This window comes from Aotus nancymaae, unplaced genomic scaffold (assembly GCF_030222135.1).
Source record: "Aotus nancymaae isolate 86718 unplaced genomic scaffold, 86718_ANA_hifiasm-v0.15.2.pri h1tg000011l, whole genome shotgun sequence".
In the NCBI taxonomy this organism is placed as follows: domain Eukaryota; kingdom Metazoa; phylum Chordata; class Mammalia; order Primates; family Aotidae; genus Aotus; species Aotus nancymaae.
This window is the reverse complement of record NW_026988422.1, coordinates 41,349,174-41,367,354: the sequence shown is the minus strand read 5'-3', so window position 1 is coordinate 41,367,354 and position 18,181 is coordinate 41,349,174. Positions and strand designations below refer to the sequence as shown.

Genomic DNA, 18,181 nt, shown 5'->3' with positions numbered 1-18,181 from the left:
CTGAGTCTGTGATCTGGTGTGGCCTATTAGAAAGCCCCCAAAGTCTCCATGGAATGGCAGCGGCCTACTGGACCAACCCAACCAAGTTACATCTTACTTTCTCTACCTACGAGCTGCCACCCCAGACATGGGAGACAGGCACCAAGGAGATCTGCTGGGCCCACAGGAGCTCAGAGGGAAATCACAGAAATGCTCACCTTATATATAAAACGGCTTTATTAAAAAGTCAGCTATTAGGAAAACAAAGCCCTTACAAGGGTTCTAACAAAACATACAAATTTTAAATAAATGCATCAGAAAAATGGCAGCCAGATATACCAGCCACAGTCACAACCTCAAAGGCGTTGGGAAGGAAGGATTAGGGAGGAGGTTCCTAGAACTCAAGGAAGAGGCTAGGCACAGGGGGTCTTTGGGTGCCTGCAGAGCTGGGTCCTGGAGCCACCAGGCAAGGACCCTGCTTCCGTTTTCCTTTCCTTGGAAAAATGGAAAGAACTGGCAGGTGTAGGAAATTTTGAGTCTGGAGCAGAAAGGCACAAAAGTCATTTATAAGGTAGGATTGCTTACTCCAGTCCTGAGGCACGTGGGGTGGATAAATGGGGGATCAGAGCCACAGGGTTCCTGGCTCTGGTCCTGCTTGCTTCTGGCTGGTACCATCTCTGAGTTTGGCCACAGGTTAAATTAAGGTAGACTGAGTGGACTGCATAATCCTGGCAGCCCGGGGTCTGGAGCCAGTCTTTAGATCAGATATGTTGCTTCACTGGCAAACTCGTGTCTACCCCCTAAGAGATCCCCCCAGTGAGGAGCAGCAGGCCTCCTGCTTAGCCCTGTCTTCTGAGCCACTGTGGGCACCCACCCTGGATAAGGAACTTCTGAGGACAGTCTCTGCCATCCAGGCATCCTGAGAAGCCCCAAGCCCCAGAGCCAGGGTTTCTCTGAATGACAGGCAGAAGCACAGAAAGCTGGTGTTGAAACCAGTCCCCACCAGCTGCTGGCGCCATGCCCATGGTCACTGCTGACATGCCTCCTTGGTGACATTAGGCAGTGGGTAGGCAAAAAGGGAGAAGTCCAGGATATACTTAGGTAGCACATCCTGCAGCAGGGCATGGGGGGCACTGCACAAGTGGTAATGCAGGCTTTCAGGGCTGGCTGGCCGGTACCAGGCCTGGCGAGCTGGAAATCGGACGTGGGGTGGTGCCCGCACCCACTCCAGCACCTGGTTGGCATCAGCCTCCAGCCTCTCATAGGATCCCACAAAGTCATAGTGCACAGCACAAGGCTGGCACAGGTGGTACACGGGCATCCAATGCTCATTCATGCGCTCAGGGTCCTCGTCCACCAGGTATCTCAGGAACTCGGGGAATGTAACATCGTCGCCTGCAGGGCTGGGCCCTGCTCCAGCCCTGTACCGTCTCACGATCTCGGCCCCATAGCGCTGCTGGTACTCTCGGATCTCTCCAAACTTGTTGCGGTAGGCAGAGAGGAGGCGTTCCAAGGGGTCCCGCACAAACAGGAACTTGAAGTAGTGCTGCAGGCGGTAGCGAATCTCCTCAGGCCTCAGGTCTGCCAGGAACACCAGGTCACTGCGGTGGTCCATCTTCAGGCGGACGTCCACGCTGTCCAGGACGCCCGCCAGCACCTTCAGCACCCGCTTCCAGTTAGAGCAGGCCACCTTGGGCACGTAGCAGTAGAGGAAGCGGTAGCGGTCACTCACGAGGATGTGGCGCAGCAGAGTGCGCCGCTGCCCCACTGGCAAGTCCCAAGGGTCCCGGGGCATGCCCGGCTGTCTGCAAACCGTCCTCAGGGTCCTGTTCCGGACATCCTGCCGCACTTGCAGGTCCGAGTCCCCAGAACTCAGAGACAGGCCCCCAGGCTTGGGGGCTGTTCCGCGCCAGGCTGCGCCCTCGCGGCCGAGGGGGTGCAGGGGCAGGGGCTTCATCTCGGCCAGGATGCCCCGCTCGATCACAAACAGCAGCCCGCTGGAGGCCACGATCACCGCGAACATCAGCATGGACGGCAGCAGCAGGGGCGGCCCCCCAAGCCCGGTCCGGGCCCTGCCCAGAGGGGCCCGCCTCAGCGCCCGGCCCAGGGGCTCGGCGCCATTTGGGGCTGCCAGCGGGGTCAGCGGGCGGGGGAACATGGTGCTCCCGGGGTGGGGGCCTGCGCGGGCCCGGCCAATTTGAGGGCGGCCTGGGAGGCGGGCTCGGGCTGGGGGCGGGAGGAGGGTCTGAGCCGGGAGGGAGCTGGGGAGGGGAGGGCAGGGGGCGGCCCCGGCGGGTGCAGAAGTGGCTGGCTCCCAGGCTGCGGCGCCGAAGCGGGCGGTGGGCGGCGGGCGGCGGGCGCGGCGAGGGACCTGGGCCGGATGTCCCGCCCGGCAGCTCTCCACCCCCGGCCCCGCCGTGACACAGGCGCGGGGGCGGGCCCACGCCGGGGGCGGGGAGACAGGCGGGAGCCCCTGTGGGGTGCGGTCTAGGGAGGGCGCGCGCAGACCCCAACCCGGAAGAGGGCCCCTGAGTCAGGGCCACCCCTGTCCTCTGGGCCTGGGGGCAAAAGCTGCTGAGACCTTGAAGGCGGAAAAGACTCGAGGCCGCTCTCTTGCAGTGTGTGTCCTTAGGGAACTGGACAGAGGGGATCCGCCACAAACTCAGGCCTGTCGTAGCCCTGCCTCCAGCAACGGGTCTGGAGGCAGGGAGGCTAGCAGCGCCTCTCTCAGTTCAGACCTGCCAGAGGCTGGTCTTTCCAGCTGGAAGCAGAGTCCTTGGTGTGCTCCCCTTTGCCACCCTTATCTCCCTCCGTCCCACAGGTCGTCGCCACTCCAGGAAAGAGAAGCAGGACTGTCAGACACTGACCAGTGTCTCCATGGTGACCCCTGTGTTTAGCAATACCTGGGGACTGACTACAGTGCTTGTCCACTAGGTAATGCTAAAATGTCTGGAAAAGGAATCTCCCCTCCTCTGCCTTCTCCCCACTAGGCATGAGGCAGCGGGATAATTGGGGGACTCTGGGGAGGGGCTAATGACACATTGGTCTGTCAGCTGCTGGTGTGGCCAACACACAATCGCAAGGGTGAGGAGCTGGTGGCACATAACAGCAGGGAAACAGCATGCAGTCTCCTTGCCTGGAGCTAAACGTGTACTTCATGGCACCAGGCTGGCCACTTGGGCGGACAGCTGAGCCCAAGTGCTTTGGATGTCAGCAGCCATCATTTCCCACTGGGAACCTGGCTCAGCAGCCAGACTTCGCCCAGCTACGTGCTTGCTGCGTGTGGGAGCCAGCAAGGCTCTGAAGCAGTGGAGCAATATGATTAGAGCCCAAGTGTATTGAGGGCAGCACCTGCTAAGTGTTTTGTATTATCTCCTTTAGTTGTTACAGCCACCCTGGCTGGGAGCTAGTGTGGGAATTCCATTTGTAGAACGGAAGTAACAAGAGGCTGAGGGAAGCTGAGACTCAGTATGGGTCGTTCTGATTCTAAAACCTAAATTCCTAATCACGGTTCTTCAGGGGTTAATGGAGCATATCATGGAATGGCTAGAAGGGAAGCAGCAGCTGACTTGAGGGCAGACTGTACAGAGGGAGTGATGGAAAATATACCAGTAGGAGAATGGAGCTACCAGTGATCAGATGAATTCAGAAGGGTGAGGGGACTCTGAGGGATGAGATGATACCAGAGGGCTCACTGATGGCCCCCCAATTTCAGTAACAGGAAAGCACACATTATGAGCCAGGGGAAGGAACAGCAAAGCCTTGCAGCCTTCCAGTTCTCCAGATCCATCTGATTGCCCTGGTGCATCTGCAGGCCACCACATGTTCATTTGCTCCATCAGAAGTTTGTGTGAAGGTTCAGCCTTGACTACACTGCTTCTTGCTTCCAATAGCCCTAAAGGTATACATTTCTGGTGATGGGTTTTCTATTAAAATCATGTTTTCCAGTAAGTATGTCTTTTAAACTAGGAGAGGAAAAAAGACCTTAGACCTTGAAACTTTTTTGATAATATGGCTACATGTGCTCCTTTCTTTGTTAGAGGGTAGTTTTCTGTGTTAGCAGTCAGGGTGAGGCAGGGGGACTCCTTGGGCCTGGTACTCATCTCCATACCAATTTCTTGTCTGTAAACTGAGGACAGGCTACCACTCATCTCAAGGGAGTCTGTGGACTGCACATTGAACGCAGAGCTAGTAAAGTCCATGGTGGTGTTTATGCCACCAATAACTTTTATGGAAATGTTCCTGCCACATGGACCATGCCTTAGCAAAACGCAGAAGGTGAGGGGCGTGCTGGGCCTCCCAAGAACCTCGATAGCCTTAGAACTGTCCCATCTGGAACATGGTTAACACTGAGGCTTCCAGGCTGGGACCAGGGTTGCACTGAAGCTGGTCAGCTGGCCACAAGCCCTTGGTCCCATGATAGGCCTTCATTTCCTCAGCAAGCAAGAAGCACCAGCTGCAAGACACTGAGGCCCTAGGATAGTGCTGACCAGTTCCCCAGGGGAGGATATTATCTTTTTTTTTCTTTTCTGAGACAGGATCTCACTCTGTCATTCAGGCTGCAGTGGTATGATCACGCTCCACTGCAGCCTTGGACTCCTGGGCTCAAGCAATACCCCCACCTTAGCCTCCTGACTAGCTGGAGCTATAGGCATGCAACAACACACCTAGCTAATTTAAAAATTTTTTGGAGACAGGGTCTCACTGTGTTGCCCAGGCTGGTCTCAAACTCCTAAGCTCAAGTGACGCTCCTGCCTCTCCCTCCCAAAGCACTGGGATTGAGGGCAGTGATGAGAAGGTATTTTTACCATGTACCTACTTGGGGACCAATTTCCAGGTCACTTGCCAGGTGAGTGGGGGATGGCAACCACACAGACCTAAGCAGGCAGTTGTGGCTACCATGAAATCAAGAAGTCAACTCCAAGTTCCTAGTCTCTGTCTCCTCCCCTCACTCTTTTCCCCCTGCTTCCCTGCCCTCTTTGTTCACTGGCCTCGGTGAGCATCCATGCCACAGGGGTTGAGAGGGACCTCTGAAGTTAAGAATAGTGAGTTCACACCCACATACCAAAAGATGACAGGACACACAGGAAATGATCCTTTTCTAAATCAATACAATTTCTCAAATTTATTTTTTTCTTAAAGAAGTACTTCTAATCTCTGTCAAAAGGGAAGTGAGGAAAGGTCCTTCCTCCCTTGTAAACACTGAAATACAGATCTGGGAAACCAGGATCAACACACACAAAAAGTGCATTTTACAAAATATCAACTAAAATATATTTTACATGGATTATGCTTCCATTGAAATTCTACCAGCTGCATTTTCAGGTTCGAAAAAATATTTCCACATCTAAGAGATTTCAAAAGCATTTAGGTTCTGGGCAGCAGACCCTACCTCCTGGGAGGTGGGCCTTGATCTCCTTTCCTGCTAGGTGAGACTGGGCTCCTTGGCAGCCAAGGGCCCAGAATGAGCAGGCTCCAAGGCTGGCTCTGCAGAGCCCCCACTGCCACTCTGCCAACCTCTCTTACTGCCCCATCCTCCCAGACTGACACCTTCCTCCTAACAGCTTATTCAATACAAGGAGACCCAAGTCTCTTCCCTTCAGGTTTGGGATCAGGCTTCCCAAGCATAAATTCACCTCTGAAGCCTCCAGGCCTCACCCAAACCCAATGACCAACAGGAGCAACTCATCTACTAAAGGACAGGACAGGGTATATCAGGGGAGCCCTCAGGATTCACTTCCACCTCTCTCTGCAGCCCCTGCCCAACTGTCCTCACCCAGTGCCACCTCCTCAGCCTGCTGAGTTCGTCTGCCCCTCCTTCCTAAGGGAAGACCCAGGGCTGCAGTTCTCAGCCTCTGCCCCTGGGATTATGCCCTTGCAGAAGTGCTCAGCTAGCAGGTTCCCAGTGCCAGGCCCAAGCCACACTGCACTCCACTCCCTCTCCCACCATGCTCCTCTTTGGTACAAATAGGAAATAACCAGGCTGCTCCAGCCCCCTCACAGAGTCTCAGGGTCAAGGCCAAGGCCTAGTCTCTGCAAGGACAACAGGGGACTGAGTCTCTTAAGTCTACTCTGGGGAGCAGCATGAGGTGAGGACAGGGTCTCTGGGCAACAGGAACAAACTGAAAATGCAGGTCCGTAACTCCTAGAGCAAGTGGCTGCAGCTCAGCAGGTCTGTGGACTGATACAGTGTTGATTCTCGCTGGGATGTAAATTAGTGCAATCTACAAAAGACTAGGGTAAGGGTGGCAGGGCAAGGGGAGCCACAGCACTCCTTTGGTTTGATTTCAGGTAGGTGTGGCTTAAAGAGTCATGTGTGAAGTTCTGCAAGAGGTTTCCCGGAACCTCCAAGTGTAAGGCAAGAGGAAAAATCTTCAACAAATCAGGTAGCAATTTTCCTTGCCCCCTGCCCCCAACCCTCTCCCAGCACCCATCTTCCCTCCCAGACATGATAAACCCCACATTGATCAGTTAACTTTCTGGGAAGCCAGACCTGCTGGGTGACCCTCTCTGGGAGCTGGATAGGAGACTCCCACAAGTGGGCCACACCCATGACTGTGAGGGGTGGGTCAACTTGTCCCAGCACCAGTGGCTACTGCAGGGCAAAGGAGGAAAGCCAGAGAAAGGCCTCAAGTCTAGGAAGAGGAAGTCAATGCTCTGGAAGCCAGACTCTGGCTCTCTCTGCCTCAAAGGAACAAGCTCAGAGCTGTGCTGGGTTCTAGAAAAGCCTGGTCCCAGGCTGAAGGGGAAGCGGTGGGTCACAGTGGGTGAGGTAAAGCTGGCTCCCACTCCCCCTTTGAGGGCCCGGGAGAAGCTACAGAAGGGCCTGTAGGGTCTGGTTCCTGGAGGACCTTGCCCCTCCTTCCCATGCCCACCCTCCTAGGGCCCCATGTCCCTCAGGCTTGGCCCAGCCTCAGAGACTACTTCTTCGGAAATTGCCACCCAGGGGAACCACAGAAGGTACCTTGGGGCAAGCTGAGAGCTCTGATGCTTTTCTTATACCCTGGCCTCCCCAGTTCCCTCCCATGGGGCCCAGAACCCACAGGGGCCCCTGCCCTCCCCCCACCCAAGAAAACCACAGGCCAGCAAACTTAGGCCTCTATGGCCCTCTAACCAAGTGCTGTGCTTCAAGCAGTGCCCCCTACCCCGAGCCCCACTTGCCCATGGGTAGCCCCAGCGTGGGCACAGGGAGGCTACTGAGGATTCTTAAGGATGCGGCCATGGCGGAAATCATAGACATGGCGGCAAAGGAACACCAGCTCAGGGTCCGTGTCCTCCGGCACTGTGCGGTGGGGTGGGGTGGAGTAGTCTGCAGAGGGGGGCACCAGTGCTGTCTTTCGGCTGGGGAGGCCTTCGCCTCGGCGCTTGGCCATGGCACAGAACCTGCAGAGAGATACCATTCACTGCCTTTACTCCAGCCATCTTTGCAGGAAGACCAATTCCTTCCCTACCCTACCCAGAGAGCTGGGCTATCCTAGCTCCCCAGGGGTGGTGCTGTCTTTACTCATCCCAGGGGTGATGTCTGCTCTGCCAACCACGAAGTATCTTCTCTGTCACTGAAGAACCACATTAGCCAGGGCCTCCCTCCATTTGCCTGCCAATTCTCCTAGATTTTTTTCCAAGCTAAGTAATGAACGCTGCTCCAACCATTCTACCTCAGTGAGGCAACAAATTTTTCTTCTTCCTTCTAAAAAAATCAGATGGCAGAGGCAAGCAATAAGTAAGTAAGTTCTGGGAGATTAGGCTCAGTGAGTAAAATCAGGCAGAGAGCAGAATGAGATCCTCTTGGTGAATTCCAGGCAGCCCCCAAATATGTCTGGGGAGGAACCTGAGGGAAGAGGCCAGGCAGAGGGTACAGGAAACCACTCACCTGCAGTACTCGGCAAAAGTCAGCACATAACACTTCTCTTCAATGCAGGCCACACTGTTCTGGTCCTGATGCCGCGATGCAAAGACTTCATTCTGCAAGGGCTCAAAGGGAGACAGGTGGAGGTTGTTACCAGGGCTGGAAAGCACCTCATTCCAGGAAACAAGGCAGGTATTAACCCCTCTGCTGGGCATGTTGAACTGAGATGACTCCAACAAGCCAGGGAGCTTCCCTGGAAATTCAGCCTAAGTATGCCTCACCTACTGCCAAGCAGTCCTCTTAAGTCCCTCCTAGGTCCCCTCCTTCTCCAGAATAGCCAGGTACCTGCTCCAGTCCCTGACTGTCACTGACCTCCCAACCCCCAGCCCTGCCTAGTAGAGGAGAGGGAAAATGTTCTTCATCTTCCCAGTTAGATGAAAAATCCCTGCAAGGGAAAGTGAAATAAAAGGTGAGCCCAGGGCACACACAGATGGCAGTCACCTCTTTTAGCACACAGCTTGGTGGAGAGCCCATGGGGAGTTAGGAGTCGTCTTTTCTCCCTCAGCCTCCCATACTACAGACAATACCAAAAGGGACCAGGTATGCGGCTCCACCTCGCCTTTCCTGTTGCCAGGAGGACACAACCACTTGCTCCCACTGGCACCTGCTACCCTTACGGGTTCCCTTTATGTCACCTTTTTAAGACAAAGGTTATTATCCCCTTTGAAACATGAATTGGGACAGTGTTGGGAAAAGAGAATAAACCCTGGGCCCTTTCCAAGGTTCTCTGGAGTCCAAGGTGACAAGCGCAGGGATTTGACTACAGCCCACAGCTGCCCTCCCCCTACCATGTCTTAGTGCCATAACCTTTCCCTCTGTCTCTCCTGCCCTCCCTGACCCATGTGCCAGGCAGCTCACCTCGTGCATGCTGGGACTGCGGCCTCCCTGTAAGTGCTCAGGTCTGTAATACCACAGGAGGCTCATCATCAGCTCTCCTGGGGGGACAACAGAGTGGTTATGGCTTGAACTGGCAATTTGTGTTACTTAGACAGGCAGACAGGCTGGCTGGCTGCCCTGAAGGCTCATCCACCCTCAATGCCTGGCCCAATCCTGCAGGCTCCGGCAACCATGTCCCCTGCCCCAGGCCAAGCATTCAGAGGCCTGGAATGCTGTTAGGCATGGAGAGAGAAGGGGGAGAAAGCACTGACAGGTGAGGTGAGGAGACAGGTGCCCAGGCTCTGCTGGCTGGAAAGGTTAATGAGCTGATCCAACCCAAGCCACAAGGTCACCCACAGCCATTGCAGCAGACCCCAGCTGAGTAGAAGGCAGACTCTATGCCAGGAACACGGGGAGACTCATGCCAGGTCAAACCCTAGGCGGGGGCCAATCTGGGGCCTACAGTCCTGCTAAAGGCAGCTACCCCTTGGGTCCCCAACCAGAGGGAGGTACCTGATTCTGGGTTCTCCCAGAGAGCAGAGATCTTGGCCACATAAGGTGTGGAGGTCTTTCGTGGGCCTGACTTGAGGAGGACGGTGTCCCGGACTCGGATTGTCTCCCCATGCCGCTCTACCGCCTGGTAGCTCTTTCGGATGGCTGGCTCTGGCTCATCCTAGGCAACAAACCAATGACACATAGAGGCTTGAGGGCCACACTCAGAGTAAGGACAGAGGGAGGGAATGACCTACTCTCTACGATTTCCTTAAGGTAGTCACACCACTAAGCACGTTTGGATGGGGCTGGGGATATCTCAGGGTTGGAGAAAGGACAGGAAATGGGAACAGGGTTGGCAGGGGTGGTTGAGTGGCCTGAAACTTCTGGGACTGAGCTCTGACCACCATACCTTTGACAGCTGATTCTCACTACAAGCCCCCAACACTGGGTAAGTGCTCATGCTTCCTAATGGAACAATCTCGGTCTGAACCCTTAAATCACTCTTAGAAGGGGCACAGTCTTAGACAAATTATTTAATCTACTGCTAAGCCTCAGCTTCCACATCTGTAAAATGGGGATAAATACAGGAACATGGAATATATACCACATAGAGTAGTGGTGGAGCATAAAGGGAATAATACTTACAAAGTGCTTAGCTCAGTTCTGGCATCTAAGAAGTACTCCATAAATTTTATTTGTTTGTTGATTGATTTATTTTTAGAGACAGGGTCTCGCTCTGTCACCCAGGCTAGAATGCAGTGGTACAATCCTAGTTCACTGCAGCCTCAACCCCCTAAACTCAAGCGAATACTCCTGCCTCAGCCTCTCAAGTAGTTGGGACTACAGATGCATGCCACCATGCCTGGCTAATTTTAAAAAATATTCTGTAGAGACAGGATCCTGCTATGTAGCCCAGGTTGGTCTTGAACTCCTGAGCTCAAACAATCCTCCAGCCTCAGCTTCTGAAAGCTCTGGGATTATAGGCATGAGCTACCTTACCCAGTCTCAAAAAATTTTAGTTGACATTCTTTTTATTTTTAATTAATTACTTTTAAAAGCCAGGGTCACTCTGTCACCCAGGCTGGAGTACAGTGGTACAGTCAGCTCACTGCAGCCTTAAACTCCTGGACCTAAGCAATCCTCCCACCTCAGCCTCCCAAAGAGCTGAGACTACTGGTGCACAACACACCTGGGTAATGTTTTTACTTTGAAGAGATGAAGCCTATATTGCCCAGGCTGGTCTTGAACTCCTGGCCTTATGTGATCTTACTACCTCCGCCACCCAAAGTGCTGGGATTACAGATGTGAGCCACTGCACTTGGCCTCTTTTCATCATCCCAGATGTTCTCTGTATCACTGATTTTCTCTGCCCATTCCAACTTCTCCTTATGCACTTACCCAGAAAATTTTCCATTGAAAGTCCTCCATTTTACAACTCAGGGTGTAAGGGACAGAATGAGCAGGGAGGGGAAAGACACTCAGGAAGACACAGAGATGGCAGCCACCAGCTATGACTATGTGTCTCCTGACCTCCCTGGGGTGTCTGGTACAGGATCAGTAGGGGGCTGGGGAAGCAGGCAGGGTGGGCCAGCAGGTTCCTGGGGTACAAGTAAACTGGAGTTCCTTGTCACCTCTCAGAGTAGCTAGAACCAGGTGCTCTTAGCACCTACCTCACTGCAGGTTCTGTGTCCCCACTACCTCCCTCCCTCTCAGCTAAAAGTTGGCACTCACCAAGACATACACAGCCTTCTCACAGGCAGCCCCAACAGGTACCCAGCCATTAGTGCGGCGGCGACGACGGCGGCGAGGGCGTGGGCGCTGGACACGTGGCTGCTTGGGGTGGCTGGGCCTGCGGGCAGCCTTGCTTCTTGCAGTGTGCCTGCAGCCGGAGCCCGTGCGCAGACCTGACTTAGAACCGCTGGGAGGTTTGGCGCTCTGAGGGCACGCACGGGCTACTGTCTGAGGCTCTGAGGTGGGTGTCTGAAGATGGGGAACGGGCTCTGCTGCAGGTGGCACACTGGGTACAGGGCATCCCAGGAGGGGGTGGGCGGGTGAGGCTGGGTGGCCAGCTTCCGGGAGAGGAAATTCCAGCTGGCCCAGGGATCTGCAGCCTTCTAGGAAAGGGAGAGAGTGGGTCAGGACAGGAGAAGCAGTGACCCCCATCACCCATCTAACTGCAGAGGCTGCTCCTGTCTTAATTCTAAGTGTGCAACCAAAGGCCACAGAGATGGCCAATGGGATCAGAAGCCTTTATGGTGGATTGTCAGAGTGACTCTCTAAGGGGACGGGCATTTCCTGATCTTGGAGATTAGCATCTCCCCTTTTAGTCTGAAAGAGAGGTGGTGGGAACATCTTTTTTAACTGCAATGTTAACTTTTTTTGTTTTGAGACAGAGTCTTGCTCTATTGCCCAGGCTGAAGTGCAGTGGTGTGTTCTTGGCTCACTGCAACCTCTGCCTCCTGGGTTCAAGTGTTTCTCCTGCCTCAGCCTCCTGAGTAGCTGGGATTACAGGCATCCGCCACCACGTCCAGCTATTTTTTTTGTATTTTTAGTAGAGATAGGGTTTCACCATGTTAGACAGGCTGGTCTCAACCTGCTGAGCTCAGGCAATCTGCCCGCCTCGGCCCCCCAAAGTGCTAGGATTACAGGCATGAGCCACTGTGCCTGGCCCTGATATATTAACTTTATAAGGCTTTCATAATGCTTGGGAATAGGGGTTCTGGAATCAGACAGCCTGGGTCCTGCCATTTACTAGCCATGTGACCTCAGGCAAGTCACTTTGCCCCTCAAAGCAATATAAATAGTAGTTATGAATATCACACGTATTTGTTAACTTGCTGATTTTCTTATGAACACATTAACTCATTTCATCCTTACAAAAACCCTGTGAGGTAGGTATCATTACCCCCATTTTATAGCTAAGAAAACTGAGACAGAGAGCAGTTACTGACTTGTCCCATAGTCACATGGCTAGGAAAGTGGGGGAGAACATTTCATTCCAGGCAGTCCTGCTCTGGGGTCTGTGCTCAATTACATGCCAAGGAACATCCCATATGTAAAGCACTCAGAACAGTGCCTGGTATATGTTGTTTACTGGTGTCCTTATTATTAGAGAAAGGGGTAAGGGTCTAGACTTGGGGAATGGCACAAAAAAAAGAAGGAAAACCCCAAGCAGCAGCCTGTTCTGATGTCATAAGAGCTTTAACTCAAGCCACAACCTGAAATAACTAGTCTGGCCAGGGCCAACTGGTCTACAAAGTTGTTTTATAGACCCCTACAAAAAGGTTGTGGGGGGAGGGAGATCTCTGGAAGGAACAGCCCTCACCTCCCCAGCAGCAGGGCAGACCTGCTGGCCGGCATGGCTCTGGTCACCTCATTTCCACCCAGGAGGCAGGCAGGGATTGTGGAGAGGCAGGTGAGGATACCTCTGCCAGTTTAGGGAAGGTAAACGATTCTGAGTTTTTCAACAGCCAGAGCATGGGCCTCTCAGGTGTCTGGGTCTTGTCAGGCAGGCAGACACCAAAGCTGTGGGCCCTGATCGCATTCCATCCATGTCAGGAACTATGCTTGTCTGTTCACAGGGTCTGAGCTCTCTATCCACCCCCAGCAAAGTGATGCTCAGTCTGGGCACTTCTCTTTCAAGGCCTGTATAGCCAAGGCAAAGCTGCCCTGTGCAGTAGGTACTACCTACTAATACTACCTACTAAGCCTGGTACCTACCACCCTTCCCATGAATGCTGAACTTGGTCAGCATGTAGCGGGTACTGGTTTTGAGAAAGTAAGGAATTCTAGCTTTCCTCAAGGAGGGCAGAAGGGCTGTAAGAACAATTTGGTAAAAGTCCCAATTCTAATTTCTAACCTGCTATTCAGTCTAAGAATGGGTATCCCAATGAGGAGGGAAGCGAGACCTTCCCCTTCCTGTGCCCTGTACCACTGCAATGCTACCTAACTGCCAGGCCAAGAATCTCCATAGGCAGCCTGGGCAGAGCAAGGCTGTCAAGAGCTAAACGTAGGGCCCCATTTTTGGGAATGCTCCACAGCCTGAGGCACAGACTACACGAGTTCTCACTTCTCAAAGCCCCCCTACCTTCCAGTTAGCAACCAGACCCCAAGGGAGACCCCTGCTCAGATCAATAGCCCAACCTCCTGGGATACCATGTCTTAGAGACTCCCCAGTACATCCTAGCCCCAGGAAGGCTCACCTGCTGCAAAAGGCATTTTGTATGGGCAGCCGCCACAGGTAGTGCCAGCACGGGTGACAGACAGGGGCAACACTCCACAGAAGCTGTAGCCATTCACTCCAGTGTCCTCACTAGAGCAATAGCGAGAGGAGCCCCAGGAAGGGTGTTGGAAAGGGGTGCCTGAGGGCACTGAACTCGGGGCTAAGAGAAGCCCCTCATGAGATGCAGCCACTGGGGACAGCTTGCCCTCAGGGAGCATGGGGCAGGGTGAGTAGCCCCCACACTGCAGCCCCTCTTGGCCACAGTACAGGTAGAAGCTGCCTAGTGCAGTGAGCTCAGGCCCAACACACAGGCCATTGTAGTCGGCTGGGTTGCCAGGCATCGGCAGCGGGGACAGCTGAGGTGTGGGGAAAGAGGGCTGATGCAGTTCCTGCTTAGGGGCAGGTGACTCCTCGCCTGGGCGCCCAGGCTCCGGCTTCAGAGCCGCCTGTCCACCCATCAGCAGGGGCAGGTGAGGACGCAGCCCCAAAGGACTCTCCAGAGCCTTGCTCAGGGGCTGAGATGGCTGGACGGATGACCCAAGAGGAGTGGCAGAAGGCCATGGCTCATCAGGGCAGCCTTGCCAGCCGGGTGGGCCTGCAATCTCCCCAAAGCCGGCCCCCTGCCAAGCCTTGGGATAGTTCTTGCCATTAACCTTGGGCCACTTTGGCCTCAGGGCCTTGGGTGCTGGAGGCTCAGTAGAGCGCCCATCTGCTTCTGCATGGGCACGAGGCAGCCGCAGGGGTAGCTCCCGCTCCTGGCTTAGCTTTAGGAAGGCAGCTGCATTCAAGCTAGCCAGTCTCTTGGGAGCTGGGTCTCCATCTCGGCGGGCACCTTCATCTGGTGCTGGCTCTGGGGACAGGTCCCGACTTCCTCCTCCAAGTTCCCCCAGCCGGGGCCGCTTCTTGGAGGACCAGCCCCCCGTCGCACGGTCACGGTCACGGCTGCGGTGGGGATCCCCCACTCGACTGCGGCGGGTGCCTGCCAGGCTGCTGGCATCCTCTCGCTCCAGCAGCAGGTTATTGAGGGCTTCGGCATTGAGGGAGGCCAGGCGCCGCTTGCGGGGCTGGGCAAGGCCAGGGTCCTCACTGGATGGGGCCGGGCTGGGGGGCTTGGGCAGGTCAGGAGGCAGCTCATCAGCCTCATCTGCACTCCGGGGACCAGCCACATTCTCCAGGCGAGTCAGCAGCACTTTGCAGGCCTTGGGCTTCTCAGGAACCAATGGGCGCTTCCGAAGTGGGTAGTTCTTGCGGCGCCCTGTGAGGTGCTCTGGGCTCTCGGGCATGCCTTGCTCCCCACCCTCAGCCCCCTGCTCCATGTTGCTATCTTCCATCTGCAGGGGCTCTCGGCGGCCAGTGGGGCCCGAACTCAGCATGGGAAGGGACTTTCTCCGAGTGTGTGTCATGGAGTACTTCCAACCTGCAGGACAGAAGATGGGCAATGAGAGGAGCCCTTTCTGACCTGCCCCTGCCTGCTTTCTCTCCTACTGCAGCCTACCCAGCCCCAGGTACATGACTCTGGCCTACTCCTACCCTGTCTCCAGTATGGATTTTCCTGGGACTCCCTTTCCAGAGTGTGAGGGTGCAGTGTAATCAAGCCACCAGCATCTGTGCAAGGACTGGTTCCTCCTCTTTCCTTTTAGCCTAAGGTATCTCTGAACTAAGGCCCTGAAGAGCTATGGAGCAAAGCAGACCCCAGAGACAGGGGACAAGAGGAGCTGGTGGCAAAGCTCTCTGTTCTCTCCCCCCGTCCTTGTCTCACTACATACTCATCACAGGATAGGGGGAGGCTCTGAAGATACAGCAGGATGGGGGCTTGGGTGGTAGGAGTCCATCTGTTCTTTCAAAAGTATAACCAAGGCACTAACAACCCCCTCCCCAAACACAGGGCTCCTGAGATTGGCCACAGGAGGATAAGAAGACAGACAGGGAAGAGTTGAGATGCGCGGAACGCACCTGCTGGGCCACTGAGAATGCAAAGTTCAGTCTCTGAGGACTTCTCACCTGGCACATAAAGCAAGACTGCCACAACCTGGGTCTTGCTGGAAAAGCTCTATTAAGGATGAAGGCCTGGCTTTGAAGGGCTCATAGTGGAGAGGTCTCAGCCAGCCCTAGAAGCCAGACCCACTTCGGTTCAAATTCCAGGCAAGAGCAGCCCAAAGAGTGCCAGTACCTAGGCCAAGGGTAACAGTAAGGCTGGGATCAACATATTCCTGGGGCTAGGGAAAACCCAGGGACTGTGCACTAGACCTGCGATACAGCCTTAAATCCCTGCCAGCCACAGAGAGTTGGGAAAAGAAAGTATCAAAGAGAAGCACTAACACAGGAGACAAATGGGCTGCCTTGTTAGCTGCGCTGTTTTCCCTCTCTGTAGGCAGGGGCAGGATGCAAGGAGGTGGAGAAGAGTCTCAGGAAGCCCAGAGCCCTGGACAGAAAATGCCTACAATCAGGCATCATCCCCTAACTTTGCTTGGCAAAACACTCCAACATATACCTGTGGCAGCCTGGGCCTCCATTTTGCGTGAAAGAGGCCAGAGCTGGCTACGCACCGGAAGCTGGCAAAGCCAAGGCAATGAAGAACTGCAAGGGGTGGTGGTCAGAGACTACGGAGCTGTTCACTTCCTACCACTCAACCCAAACCACAGGGGCTGGCAAGTAAGGTGCCAGACAAGCTCTACCCCTCACCAGGCACCCCTGCGACCCCTCCCCACTCAGCAGGTCCAGGCTTTTCAGCTTAATTTCCCCACTACTATTGTTGTTCATACTCACTCTACAGAGGAGCTGAGAGCAGTCCCTGCTGGGCCAGGATTTAAACCCTCAAAGTTCCCAAGCCTGAGGACTCCCAGGGATTCCTGAATCCTTCCCTGTTTAGCTCCCATGGCCTTGGGCCAGTAGGTGGGGTTACTGGACACCTCCTCTCCAGAGACATGCTGCATTAATTGGGAAAGAGTGCTCAGAAAACCAGGCTGAGGGTGGTGTGGGCAACCCTCACCCCTGAGAAAGGACATGGAAAACTGGAAAGGAGAGGCAGCGTGCCAGGCTTTGCTCTGGCCACGTGCAGGGACTTGCCACTGCTCAGAGACCGGGCCCCAGGCAAGACGGAGTCACAGAAGGCAAATTCATTCATTCCTGAAGCACAGACGGAGAGCTCCTTAAAAATCCCAGGCATCTGCTAGGCTCCATAAGTCTCTTTCCTGCTTCTAATCAGGGTGACCACCCGTCCCTGTCTGCTCAGCAGGCTTACTGGCAATGCTTCCTTTACTCTCAAAAGCATCCCAAAGCTTATAACCCACAGGCACCCTAGTGCCAAAAGTGGAGGAACAAGCAACCAGAAGCAGCAGAAGCAGCAGAAGCACATCAGTATTTCCTAGGAAGCCCAGGTCCAGCCCTCCTCCACTCCCAAAGGGCCTGGAGATGGAGGATGAGTGAACAGACAATGCATCTGAGCAGGGGCCAAAGCCCCTCAACAGGCCCCAAGTTACCAGAGGGGCTGGGCCTGAGAACGGCTGGGGGCCAAGGTGGAGATCACTTGGGGTTGTGGTCTTTGACAACAGGACACAAAGTACAGAGCAAGAAGGCGGCGGTTGGGAACGATAGCACAGGGAGGTGCTGTTAGGCCTGGCTAGTGGAAGCGTTCTCAGCAGGAGGATGACTGGCCACCCCTGACCTCCAGCTTGCTGGGAGACTGGCTGCATGGGCAGATGGTCTTCAGATCCCGGGATACTTGTCCCCACTCAGTCTTTCCCTCTCATCACACAGGTCCCAAGCAGAGAGGTGGGAAAGGAGTTAGTGCCTTGACTACACTGCTTCCACTTTCAGGTGTCTGAGCCCATTTGAGAATCTGTTCCTTGTGGACTACCTTGCTGTTTAACCTCTCATTTGGCTTTCCAGTCCCTCAGGGACACCTACTGCTCCCCTGGGAGGTAGGGTGCTGATGATCCTGGGAAGCCTCTGAATCACAGGGTGCGAGTCACATTTCCAAATCAAGCAGAACAGCCTCCTGCTAGCCTCCCTAAAATGTGCCAAATCCCCTGTCACTTGCTAAAAACACCCAAGGCCATCAAAAGCACACTGCAAAACAACTCCTAGCTTTCATGTGGTGCAAAGTCATTCAGCAACTCAGCATCCTAAGGAGAGGCTGGGGTCTCTGCTGCCTGCCTCTCACTGCACTTCAATCTGGGGATAGCATGTGTGAGTCATGCTTTGAAGCCACAGTAAGAAGCAAGAAGCTTGGCTGCAGTTTATTCCCTGGGGTGGGGCTGGGTGGAGGGGCTATAAGCCTGCCAGGGCCCCTTCAACCCACAAAGGATGGCCCAGCTGCTGGGCTGGTTGGGGAGAGAGAATCCCAGCAGAGTAGTAGGCTTGATTCCCCACTCCTAACCCTGCCAATCCTCCTGCTGCCCCTCCCACTTATACACTAGCTCACCCAGAAACTTTCAACACTGCTAGGGGACAAGGTGCGCCAGGCTCTCTTAGCACTAACCTCTCCTCTCCAGGAAGCGTTGTCCTCCCAGACATGGGTGGTCTGTGCCCCCTTGGGAAGGTCTCTAGGAAGGATTCCCCAAGGCACTTTCTTGACACTAAAAGGTATCAAGAAAGCTCTCACTGGAGAAAACCAGTCTGACTGTCCCCAGCTCTGATATAGCTGGCATGAAGGACAGTGGCTGGCTGGTGGGCATCCAGGCCAAAGACCCAGAGAACCACAG

The 18,181-nt window shown here is 54.5% G+C and overlaps 2 protein-coding genes across 10 annotated transcripts in view; both read right to left on the bottom strand.

Moving 5' to 3' along the window:
* Positions 1–198: 198 nt before the first annotated feature.
* On the bottom strand, positions 199–2,373 carry CHST14 (carbohydrate sulfotransferase 14). The gene has a single exon (XM_012462490.3). The coding sequence runs from the start codon at positions 2,135–2,137 to the stop codon at positions 1,007–1,009; it is 1,131 nt and encodes a 376-aa protein (XP_012317913.1). The 5' UTR covers positions 2,138–2,373; the 3' UTR covers positions 199–1,006.
* A 2,700-nt stretch (positions 2,374–5,073) lies between these two features.
* BAHD1 (bromo adjacent homology domain containing 1) overlaps positions 5,074–18,181 on the bottom strand; it is a 29,437-nt gene continuing 16,329 nt past the window's right edge. For 6 of the 9 annotated variants that reach the window (XM_012462496.3, XM_021668790.2, XM_012462495.3 and 3 more), the window contains 6 exons: positions 13,459–14,895; positions 10,988–11,370; positions 9,275–9,434; positions 8,744–8,820; positions 7,850–7,950; positions 5,074–7,362 (listed from right to left, as the gene is read on the bottom strand). In XM_012462496.3, coding sequence (XP_012317919.1) covers positions 7,173–7,362; positions 7,850–7,950; positions 8,744–8,820; positions 9,275–9,434; positions 10,988–11,370; positions 13,459–14,881 — 2,334 coding nt within the window. In that variant the 5' untranslated portion in view covers positions 14,882–14,895 and the 3' untranslated portion in view covers positions 5,074–7,172. The remainder of the gene's footprint in view (positions 7,363–7,849; positions 7,951–8,743; positions 8,821–9,274; positions 9,435–10,987; positions 11,371–13,458; positions 14,896–18,181) is intronic. The other 3 variants (XM_012462498.3, XM_012462492.3, XM_012462493.2) reach the window with 2 other exon arrangements.